The sequence below is a fragment of the Petromyzon marinus genome, chromosome 73 (assembly GCF_048934315.1).
Source record: "Petromyzon marinus isolate PM22_M1 ecotype Great Lakes invasive population chromosome 73, UKy_Petmar_22M1.pri1.0, whole genome shotgun sequence".
Classification (NCBI taxonomy): Eukaryota; Metazoa; Chordata; class Hyperoartia; order Petromyzontiformes; family Petromyzontidae; genus Petromyzon; species Petromyzon marinus.
Window position 1 is genome coordinate 8,412,353 of NC_133739.1, and position 12,248 is coordinate 8,424,600.

Genomic DNA, 12,248 nt, shown 5'->3' on the forward strand with positions numbered 1-12,248 from the left:
GAAAGAACCAATAATATGGTAGCGCATTCTCTATTTATTGCAGAGGTTCAAGGATCAAATCGAACAGGCACACCTGGCTACCCCAGTAACATTCACCACAATATGCGCAGTCTGCTTCACGGCAGATGTAAAAACATAGCGTTGTGTCATTCACGACGCACAGGTCATTGCATGTCGGTGTCACGGTCAAAATTGTGGCAATTCCAAATATTATCCAGAAACTACACAACGGAGATGGCGCGTCAATGATCGCCCCCTACTGACAGACTCATGTCCACGTGCAGGCCGGTGCAGGGCCACCTTGTGCCACACAGGGGCAGCTGCCACTTTGGGAGAGGCGTCCTTCGATTGTTTGAGATGAGATTCGATGAGAAAGACACAATTAGGCAAGCGACTTATGAGTGCAAATATGATGTTGGTAACGTAGTGAAATGCTTGGGAGCTTCATCGTCTTTCGCTCCCGCCGACAGATGGTACCCAGCCCACAGCTCCACAGATACCGGCCGTTCCTCCTGTGCAGGTTCAGCTACGTACGGCGCGAAAGAAATTCCAGACACACACAGAGACTCACACACAGAGAGACCCTCAGATTAGCATGGTTGGCTACGTACGGTGCGAAAGAAGTTCAACGCACACACAGAGACTCACACACAGAGAGACCCACAGATTAGCATGGTCGGCTACGTACGGTGCGAAAGAAGTTCCAGATACACACAGAGACTCGCACACAGAGAGACCCACAGATTAGCATGGTTGGCTACGTACGGTGCGAAAGAAGTTCCAGATACACACAGAGACTCACACACAGAGAGACCCACAGATTAGCATGGTTGGCTACGTACGGTGCGAATTAAGTTCAACGTACACACAGATACTCGGAGCACGTTTGAGTCGCGTGCAGTCGTGGGCCCGTGAAAGTTGAATGGGCGCATGTTGCTACTGGCGGTAGTTGAATACGGTTGGAAAGACGCTGATAGAGACACACACAGAGACTGACAAGAGAGAGAGGTGGACAGACACAGACAAGAAGAAAACAGAAATAAAGATACAGAGACGACAGAGACACAGTCAGCGAGAGACAGACACAGAGGGGAACAGAGACACAGACGGACAGAGAGATGTTGAATCGAACACAAACTTAACTCGCTCCATTGAAAGAGATTCCTCAATCTTTGCCCATCCCCGGAATTAAGTCGTTCTAGTTTCTATTTATTTCATTGTGTGTGGTGTGTCCGTGTAAGCAATGTGGGACATCGATGTACACGGATATGAACAAGCTCAGCCTCGTCTCGATCCCGCGATCCCAACCAGGTGAAAGTCCGCATCGAACCAAACCCCCGGCAAGGCCATCTACTTAACGATGAGAGAAAATTCACGCGAAATATCGTTTTCAATGAATAAGCTTTTAATGAAGAAATACAATTATCTAATTCAAAACATAACACAATTCAAAGTTGTTTCATTTTCAAACTTCAAAACGGAGCATCGGGTGCTTGCGTGGAGACGTCGTTCGTGTGCAATTTTTTTCGTGACTTTCCTGGCCCAAGGCCGTAAATGAGGGGCACCGCAGGCAGTCAGGCTTGCTTCAAGCCCTTGGTTGTGAACATCCAGACGTTAATCAGCAAGGAGCATTTCATGTCCTAGTTCGACAAAATTTACGTCAACACGTAATGCTAAATTATAATTCGTGTTGTAGAGAATGTATCTCCTCTACGTGTAACCTTTGAGTGGTATGCCTTGTAACTGATTAATGATCCGAGTGTGCTCCCTATTTCAAAGACAATGAGTTGCTCCACAGGGAGATGCTTCCTGAAAACACAAAAATACCCCTTGACCTGTATCACAAGAGCAATGAGTCTCACCTGAGTTATCTGTACAGGTTACGTCCAAAACACACACTTTGTCCTAACATCACTTATTCAATGTTTGACCCTTATAGACAAAATGTTACATGTACACACACAGACAAGTATTCATTCTGTTGTATATATAGGTTTTATGAAAATTGATCAAAATAATAAAAATTAAATGAAATTTGCAATTTGCATAATTTATCCTAAATTATGTTAATTGGTGCAATTATGTGCATAAATTATGCTGATTCAAGAGATAATTGTATTAATTTATGCGAGTGGGCGTGGTTATGATAATGCAGGTCGAGCCTTGGTGACTAGGATTGTGTTACGAATTGGAATAACGCAATTGATCGTATGCAGTTCTGTAGGTCTTGTGAGCATGAATGAGAGAGTCGATTCAACTCTGCTATTTAATTCCGTATTATCGATAAGGATACGATTACTCTCGATTGAACATTATGAATTATGCGTGTTATGGATTATGTGTGGTGATAGTGTGCTTATGATAGGTCCCCAGGATTCAGATCTCATACACAGAACAATATTATGCAGAATTTCAGGAAGAATCACACGCAACCTTTATGCTTTAATAAATTTTATTTTCTAGCTAACTTTAATTTTTGAATAATATGAAAACTCTCGATCTTGGAATTTCAACACAGCGTTAACATGATACCATCACGATTGCGTCGTTTCACTTTGATAACGGCACCTGTGGTTAATTCCCGACGCGTAACGCAATCGATCGGTTGTTGAGGGAGAGATTAATACATGCAAACTATTCTATCAAAACCTTATAATGTAAATTCGTATTTGAACATCGCCCACACAGTACCACATCCATTCATAGACCTTCAAGTCAATTCGTATCACGTTGTTAACAGTGTAGGACGATTGGTTATTATGCAACTCAATGACAGCAGTATTTTTCGTTATGAATTGATTTTTAATGCACCACCTTGGAGTGGCAACCCTTCTTGATTATCCCGATACGCGTATCGTGCGTCTTCTTTATCACCGGTTCAATTCTTTGCGTAAAGCAGATGCCGAGGTTAGCATCTCTGGTGTCCAAAATGTGTTTCCTGTGTGTTGCGGCGCGGTGGGGGAGTGAGGGGGAGGGTGTGGGGGAGGGGTTGAATACGAACGGCTCGTCACAGTTTCTGTCCACCGCTGGCTGGATGAGTCAGCACGACGCTCGCCGTCGTCGCGCCGATGGGTGTTGAGTGCGGGGCCGCTGCCCTCTCAGCGCTGGTGACGCGAAGTTGCGCGCTGTAGCACGCTGGTGGCACGCTGTTGGCACGCTGTTGGCACGCGCTGGTGCTGGTGGCACGCTGTTGGGTACGCGCTGGTGCTGATGCTGGTGCTGATGGCACGCTGTTGGCACGTGCTGGTGCTGATGCTGGTGCCGATGGCACGCTGGTGGCGCGCGCTCCCTCTCCTTGAAGATGCGCGAACGCGCCCGTGCTGGTTCGCTGACAGCAGTTTCTCTCCACTGCTGGCTGAGCTGCTGCACGCTCTTGCTTGGCTTTGCTGGCCGCGCTCTTTCCGCTGCTGTAGTATCTGACGCTGCGCTCGCGGGCGACAGGTCAAGTTTTTATTCTGCTGAGTGAGCCGAGTCGCAGGCGCTCTCTTTGTTGAGGTTGTTGGCGGCTCTCCGACAGCAGGTTTCCTCCACTGCTGTATGACTCAAGTCGCATGCGCTTGGTCACTGGTTTGCTGAAGTTGTTGGCGGCTGCTCGTGCTTTTCCGCTGCTGGTTGAGCCACGTTGCACGTGCTTCCTCTGTGGAGATGCTCGAGCGCTCTCAGCGCTGATTCGCTGATACTTTGTTGGCGGCTGGCCAAGCGTTTTCTTCTGTTGAGTGAGTTGAGTCGCACGTGCTTTCTCTGTTGAAGTGCGCGAACGCGCCCGTGCTGGTTCGCTGACAGCAGTTTCTCTCCACTGCTGTATGACTCAATCTCGTTGATACATCGCGACTCGGCGATCCTCGGTACTCAGCGAGGCTCGGAGCCAGCCGCTCCATGCGACTGCTCGTCTTGTGGACGTCTTGAATCGCTGATCTGTCTTGACTGACTTAACATAACTTTTTGAAAATGCGCTGACCGTTATATTCAAAGACATTCTTCTCTCTTTGCAGTGAAGGGGGGGGGGGGGCGTGGTCTGTGTGTGTGTGAGTTCGTGTGTGTGTACAGATGGCTCTTGCGATAACGATCTGTTTGCCCTGGCGTGAAATTCCTCTCTCGCGCTCTGCGGGAGACACAAAGGTGGTCGGGAGTACCTATCTCTTTATACTTTCGACTTTATATTTCTCAAATACCATTTGGTCCCATGTTCGCCAAGACTCGTGCTTGTAACTACGTCCTCCCGACACCCCTCTCGGTTTACCGAGGTTCGCATTGTTACGATGGAATTATTAAAAAGAAAAATAATTTTCTTCCTGAGTTTAAGAGGTCCGTTTCTTGATTGTTGGAATCCATATCCCTTGGTTCTGTAAGGTTCTATAATGGAATGTCGTGTAAGGTGAACACGTTATTATAAATTTATGTGTGACTGATGTGTAGCCACTTCTTTAACTGAAAAACGTGTTCGCTGGCTGTTGTGTGTTTTATCATTAACCCGTCTGGCTAGCTCCAGATGGCCCCTTGTGATAACGTGTGGTTCCTGCTTCTCCGCGCTGCGAGAGACAAAGGTGGTCGGGGTTGCTTGGGATATTGTTTAAACTCTTTCGCAAGTTTGCCCGTTGTCTCATTCCTTCTCGAAAACCTTTGATGTGACTCTGTGTTTTGTCTCCAAGCTTTGTTTTAACAGTAAAAGTATTAAAGGTGAAAATCATTTGATAGCGAATTAATCATTGGATAATAATTCACTGATGTATCTGGTGGCCTGGTATTAATTGGAGTGAGCGCGAGGACCGCTAACTTTAGCTTATTCTTGTTATTGCATTTTTAATTTTAACCGTTGTTTTAATGACAAAGGAAAAAAATATAAATGGTTTAACCCGTGGGCGTCCTCGTTTCTGGCTTGCGGAGGGCTCCCTCTGCGTGACCTCCCTTAGGGCACATCAAACTCTTGTTCATCTGGAGATCTTCGCAGATAGCACTAACATCCTCGCCTCGAGAGTTTTATTATTTCTTTATTTATTAATGGCCTGTTTATGATTGACATCTGGTTTTTCGTGTGCCTGGCTTACGGGTTTTATTGATTAATTTTTTTCGTTTGTTTAAAAAAAATATGATATATAACGGCAAATATTATTGTTAATATCAATTTTGGAAAAGGCTCATATACAACAATTCTCAATTATTGACAGGCATATTAACAAAATTGAATTGCTGCAGTGAAATATACTGCATCAGGTTATATCGTACTAACAAGCTATTTTTTTACAAATACGCTTAACAGTGTATGTACAACATACTATTGCGCCATTCAAAAACGAGTAGGCCATTGCATGCTGGCGTCTGGGTCAAAATGTATCAAATTCTAAACGTTACCTACAAACTCCACAACTGAGATGCCACATCAACCATCGCCCCCTACTGACAGGTTCTTGTCCACATGCAGGCCGGTGCAGGGCCACCACTTTGTACCACACAGGGGCAGCTGCTACTTGGGGATGCTCTTCGAGTGTTTGAGACTAGATATAACACAACACTCCGAATTGCCAGAGGCGATTAAGCAAGCACCATATAAATTGAATTATTAGAACCTTGTGATTGCTTGGAAGCTTATTGGCTCTCGCTCATGGTTAGAGATCTACGCAACCCACAGGTTCACAAAGACTGGCCGCTCTGACCCTGCAGGTTGAACCTAGGAATTGAGTGTTCAACTTCTGATTCTTGTCATTAAAGGCCTGTGACAAAGGTGCATCTATTGGAGCGACATCGTCTCAAGCTTACATATCTACCGGGTCCCCATTTGACTTTGTAATGTCTCGGAGGAAGTCCACCCACACCTCCACTTCCACAAACTGCTGGGAGTTGCCTCGCTCTGCCTCAGTCAGAATTCTCCTCCTGCTTCACGTTGCCTCCATCGATGTGAAGGTCTGATTTTGGAGTTGAATCTTCATCTTCACATTTTACCCTCACTTCTTCGCTCTTCACATCACTTCTTCACATTTCACCTTCACCTCTTCATATTTCACCTCGATACCTTTAAAAGTGTCCAAGCTGGGATTTTCTTCCGGTTCTTGTTTCATGAGGGATGGGCTCATTGCGGCACTATGACTTTCACAAGCTGATTTCAGATTCCACTCCTTGTGGACCTTCTGATGCTTGTGTGTTCTCTGGTGTACATGAAGACTTGATGAATGTGCAAACGCCTTCCCACATACACTGCACTTGAAGGGTTTCTCTCCTGTGTGTGTTCTCTGGTGTACATTAAGACTTGGTGACTGTGCAAACGCCTTCCCACACACACTGCACTTGAAGGGTTTCTCTCCCGTGTGTGTTCTCTGGTGTGCATGAAGACTTGGTGACTGTGCAAACGCCTTCCCACACACACTGCACTTGAAGGGTTTCTCTCCCGTGTGTGTTCTCTGGTGTACATAAAGATGTGGTGAATGTGAAAACGCCTTCCCACACACACTGCACTTGAAGGGTTTCTCTCCCGTGTGTGTTCTCTGGTGTACATGAAGATTTGGTGACTGTGCAAACGCCTTCCCACACACACTGCACTTGAAGGGTTTCTCTCCCGTGTGTGTTCTCTGGTGTACATAAAGATGTGGTGAATGTGAAAACGCCTTCCCACACACACTGCACTTGAAGGGTTTCTCTCCCGTGTGTGTTCTCTGGTGTACATGAAGATTTGGTGACTGTGCAAACGCCTTCCCACACACATTGCACTTGAAGGGTTTCTCTCCCGTGTGTGTTCTCTGGTGTACATGAAGATGTGTTGAATGTGCAAACGCCTTCCCACACACACTGCACTTGAAGGGTTTCTCTCCCGTGTGGGTTCTCTGGTGCCGTGTCAAATGTGCAGGACGATCCGTGCTGTATGCACACCGGTCGCATTGTTGCCTTTTTGCACCGAGCTGCCCCGAGTGCCTTTGCTCCATCAGAACAATTCTGCAGAGGAAGCGACAGCTGCAGACAGAAAAAAGAGAATATCCACACCCACAGAGGAATGCATTTATGCAGTCACACGTGACTTACACGTCTATACTTATTCATATATTCATGATATAGTGAAAACGTGTCCCAAATTCATCACACGGGCTGTTATCGCACACAATGAGAGGGCAAATGGTCATAAACGTGCCTGGAAGCCCTCGTATCTTCAAAATGAATGTTAACCCAAAACTCCGAGCATACAATTTCGGCTGTCTGGCTTCAAAAGGACTATTTATGAAAGCTAAATTCAGCTGACGTAGCAAAGGGTGTTGAAAATAATACTATTTGTGTTATGCAGAAATGCATAAATTAATGTTCAATCGCAACTTAGAGGTGTGAAAGCCAGGCACAGATGTCCTTGAATGCTGGGATGAACAGTTCCGACTTCAGCTGCACGTGTGCTGTGATAACTTCCTGACTACATTCTTACAAAGAGTTGCAGATGAAAACAAAAATAAACTACTATTTTAATATAACCTCCGTGCCCAATAGAGTTAATAGACTTTACTGCAAATACAAACTTGACTCTTTCACACACTCAGAGGTAGAGCCAGGATAATCAGGTAGGGGGGGGGGTAGCCCCTTTCAGCAATGAAAAATGATAGGATAAGGAGTTGTTGGTAAGGAGTTGTTGGTAAGGAGTTATTAGTAAGGAGTTGTTAGGAAGTAAGGAGTTGTTAGTTAGTTGTTAGTAAGTAAGGAGTTGTTAGTCAGGAGTTGTTAGTAAGTAAGGAGTTGTCCTATGCTTTTAATTCGACGCGTGTGAAAGGCATCGCGCTCGCTGAAGGTGTTTGCCTTCAGGGAAGTCATGTACTGTATACGCAACTGGGCACAATTCTAAGAGTCGCTTGTAACTGCTTTGCCGTTACTTATTGCCAATTATGAACACGGACTGTTGTCCTCTCATAGAGTCCCTGGCAGGTAATAATATGCCACGCGGTGGCAGTGGGGGGGGGGGGGTCGCACAATGCTGATTGATCTATATTTATAAAAGGGAAATTTGTGAATGTGTGTCTGTTTGAAATGTTCAGCATACTTGCCGACATGCAACACAAACTTGAAATTTGGCATGTGGGTAGCTTCCAGACTGGACACAATGCACAAAGTATTAAAATAGCCATCATATCTGAGATGTCACCCTATGCGGCATCGTTACGCAGTGTGCCTGCTGACGTCACGCATACCCCCCCACCAACACTCCGCGAAGGCCGCGTTTTAATCCAAGACAAGAATCAAAGTCCCGGGCAAAGCCGGGTAGTAAAGCCAGTCTATATATAAAAGGGAAATGTGTGGATACGTGTGTGTGTGTCTGTTAGAAATGTTTAGCATACTTCCCAACATGCTACACACTTGAAATTTGGCATGTGGGTAGGTTCCATACCGTGCACAATGAAACAAGTATAAAAATAGACTTTTGTATTTTGTATGACCATGAAGATTGTGGCGTCAACCCGCAACACACCTGAGTTAAGCGCTCTGCAATGAATATAGAATTGAAGCTTTCGTGACTGCATAAATTACTCATTGTTTTTTTCGGTAAAGTCACGAATGTAGAAATATGACAATATTATATTGAAATAAATCACGACGTTTCGAACGCAACACAAGCGATCATCATCAGGTGTAAAAACAAATAGTGAGGGAGCACATAGGGTGACATCAACGCAACACATAGAGAGCGTTAAACTGCACGGAGGCAAATACAACAAGAAGATGAGAGACGAGAACTCAACAAAACCCAAGAAAAATTACGTGATGCAAAACCAGTAGGCCAACAACACAGTTAGACACTTCCATGGTAGACCACGAATTTCAGAAGACTGCTAAATTTCGTGTTCATCCTCCGGGTTGAACAAACCAGCATAGACAGAGTGAAGAGATACGAAGTACAAGGCAGCAGAGATACATACACAGGGAAGAACATCCAGGGAAAGATGTATTTGGCAGCACAGATAGGGCTGTTAACAGCGTGCCGGGAGATTTTAGGTGGCGCTTCGCTCCTGGCCGATGAAGCCATTGGTTTCTCGGAGTTTCAATACATATCCTCCGTGTGAAGAACGGGTAGAACTGCTATCTTAAATATGAAGCAGAACATTACATCTGTTTGTTTGTGTGAAGCAGCAAAACCTCTCCAACACTGAGCTCTGGCGTCGTGAAATTTTCACAGCTTATGCCGTTTGGAATTTCTAAGTGAACGCGACTATTTTCAGCTCACCACGTCATTATTCCCTTCCCGAGTGGCCAAAATCGACCTTGCGTAGAAGTGGATTAAGGTAAAATTTCCTTGAGTGAAAACATCCGATTTAGGTAACTTGATTTGATTCGCCTTTTTTCTTTCTCGCAAGCATCAACATTTTTAAGGGTTTGTCAGTGAAATATAAGGGATATGAAATGTATCCAAGACAAGAATCTAAGTCCCGGGCGAAGCCGGGTAGTGAAGCTAGTTACTAATAAACCCCAATGATCCTATCGAAATTAGGGATTTCGATCGGATCGTTGGGGGGCACGTGCCCACCCCACCCCCACTGGCTCCACCACTGTCACACACTGGCACGGTTCACAGGTGGTGGTGTGTCCAGAGCAACGCCTGGCCACCTTCACCTGCACAGAATTCATGCTTCCTCACTCCACCAAGTAGAGTGAACACCGCCACGCGTCCAGAGTGAACACCGCCACGCGTCCAGAGTGAACACCGCCACGCGTCCAGAGTGAACACCGCCACGCGTCCAGAGTGAACACCGCCACGCGTCCAGAGTGAACACCGCCACGTGTCCAGAGTGAACACCGCCACGCGTCCAGAGTGAACACCGCCACGCGTCCAGAGTGAACACCGCCACGCGTCTAGAGTGAACACCGCCACGCGTCCAGAGTGAACACCGCCACGCGTCCAGAGTGAACACCGCCACGCGTCCAGAGTGAACACCGCCACGTGTCCAGAGTGAACACCGCCACGCGTCCAGAGTGAACACCGCCACGCGTCCAGAGTGAACACCGCCACGCGTCTAGAGTGAACACCGCCACGCGTCCAGAGTGAACACCGCCACGCGTCCAGAGTGAACACCGCCACGCGTCCAGAGTGAACACCGCCACGCTGTTGAGGAGCCTCACCTTGTGTTGTGTTGTGGGCAGGTCGCTTCTCAAAACAAAAAGCGGTACAGCAGCTCAAGCGGGCTTGGCCTGTAAAAAATAAATAAAAACCGCGTGAATATTTAAAAGTAAAACAAAGTGACAAAGTGGCGAGCCGCCTGAAGCCAAATTAAACTTAAGCGAGATAATTGAAGCAAACGCGACCAGGCGAGGGCAGGAGGCTAGGCCCCGCGCTGTAAAGTTGCAACCTGGACATCGCTTCCACGCTCGCTGCTACTCAATTGACATCCCTACGAGAGAGAGCGAGGCTCTACCTCGGTAAACAACAACCACCACCACAACCACCACCACCACTACAACCACAACCGCGATGAGAATTTCACACCTCGGATTTCAGTGCACGGGTGGAGCAGCAGCTTTCTGTTATCTCGTGATGTCACGCGGCAGCAAGAGGTGACATGACGTCACTTGTGGGGAACGATAACACTCCCCTCCCACAATAAGCGCCTCAGTACATGAATAGATTATGTTAATGAGCCGCCAGTCACTGGGCGTGACCTTGCCCAAATATGATTCTACTTGAACAGAAAACGGCAGCGACCCAGGCAGAGGTGACGTCACGTTCAAGGGGCCTTGGACGGGGTGGGGTGAACACCTTGGTGACATGACGTCACTAGCGAGGTACACATCCCCCTGGCGTTTCACGCCGATGAGGTTATGGTGAGTGGTGACGTCACAGAGAGGGGTTGAAGTTTAAGTTGATTTAGATTCATTTTCCATTGCTCCCTCCCTTGAACAGAGACCCCTTGGGTGTGTGTACACTGTGTGTGTGTGTACATACTGTGTGTGCACACTGTGTTTGTACACTGTGTGTGTGTACACTGTGTGTATGTGTACACACTGTGTGTGTGTACACTGTGTGTGTGTGTGTGTACGCTGTGTGTGTGTTTGTGTACACTGTGTGTGTACACTGTGTGTGTGTACACTGTGTGTGTGTACACTGTGTGTTTGTGTACACTGTGTGTGTTTGTGTACACTGTGTGTGTGTACACACTGTGTGTGTGTGTGTACACAGTGTGTGTGTGTACACTGTGTGTGTACACTGCGTGTGTTTGTGTACACTGTGTGTTTGTGTACACTGTGTGTGTACACTGTGTGTGTGTGTACACACACTGTGTGTGCACTGTGTGTGTGTGTACACTGTGTGTGTACAATGTGTGTGCATACTGCGTGTGTGTTTGTACACTTTGTGTGTGTTTATACACTGTCTGTACACTGTGTGTGTTTGTACATTGTGTGTTTGTACACTGTGTGTGTACACAGTGTGTGTTTGTACACTGTGTGTGTACACAGTGTGTGTGTGTACACAGTGTGTGTGTGTACACTGTGTGTGTGTGTACACTGTGTGTGTGTGTACACTGTGTGTGTGTACACTGTGTGTGTGTGTACACTGTGTGTGTGTACACTATGTGTGTGTGTACACTGTGTGTGTGTGTACACTGTGTGTGTACACTGTGTTAGTACACTGTGTGTGTGTACACTGTGTGTGTGTGTACACTGTGTGTGTGTGTACACTGTGTGTGTACACTGTGTTGGTACACTGTGTGTGTGTGTACACTGTGTTGGTACACTGTGTGTGTGTACACTGTGGTGGGCACAGTCATCTCAGTCAGTCGACAAATGGCAACTTTTCATCAATTTAATATTTTCCAATTTTTTTGTTATTTTCTATCTACGTGACTTTACCGAAAGAACCAACAATATAAATGTTAATCAGCTGCGCCACGCTGTGTGGGAGCTGCCTGGCCTGTCGCTCCGCACGAAGCTGCGTGGAGCCCTCTGCATGGAAGTTCTGCGCCGGTGAGAAACTCTCTCAGGCCCCCCCACGCCTCCACGCAGATTGACGCGAGCCGAGTTGGTGGTGCATTCTATTTTGACTTGAAACTTTCGTGACTGGCAGGAATTCATATTCTTGGGTTCTTTCGGTAAAGTCGCGTAAATTAAAAAAATGTTATATTAAAGAAAAAAAATAATGGCAATTTAAATAAAAATAAACGCTGTTTTTATCTTCATTTTTGTTTTCTATCTACGTGACTTTACCGAAAGAACCAAGAATATGGATGCGCATTCTCTATTTATTGCAGAGGTTCAAGGATCAAATCGAACAGGCACACCTGGCTACCCCAGGAACATTC

General features: G+C 46.4%; 2 protein-coding genes across 6 annotated transcripts in view; both read right to left on the minus strand.

The window, feature by feature from the left end:
- The window catches only part of LOC142907012 (uncharacterized), a 61,363-nt gene that overhangs the window by 15,169 nt on the left and 33,946 nt on the right, over positions 1–12,248 (minus strand). The window contains exon 2 of one of the 3 annotated variants that reach the window (XM_076055930.1): positions 10,075–10,102. The exons of the other annotated variants lie outside the window; for them this stretch is intronic. The gene's annotated coding sequence lies outside the window, so the exon portion shown is untranslated. The remainder of the gene's footprint in view (positions 1–10,074; positions 10,103–12,248) is intronic. 3 annotated transcript variants of the gene reach the window in all.
- Positions 1,385–12,248, minus strand: part of LOC142907016 (uncharacterized) — a 167,470-nt gene continuing 156,606 nt past the window's right edge. For 2 of the 3 annotated variants that reach the window (XM_076055945.1, XM_076055944.1), the window contains exons 2-3: positions 10,075–10,102; positions 1,385–6,939 (exon numbers count right to left, since the gene is read on the minus strand). In XM_076055945.1, the coding sequence (XP_075912060.1) occupies positions 5,955–6,911 (957 nt within the window). In that variant the 5' untranslated portion in view covers positions 6,912–6,939; positions 10,075–10,102 and the 3' untranslated portion in view covers positions 1,385–5,954. The remainder of the gene's footprint in view (positions 6,940–10,074; positions 10,103–12,248) is intronic. The other variant, XM_076055943.1, reaches the window with a different exon arrangement.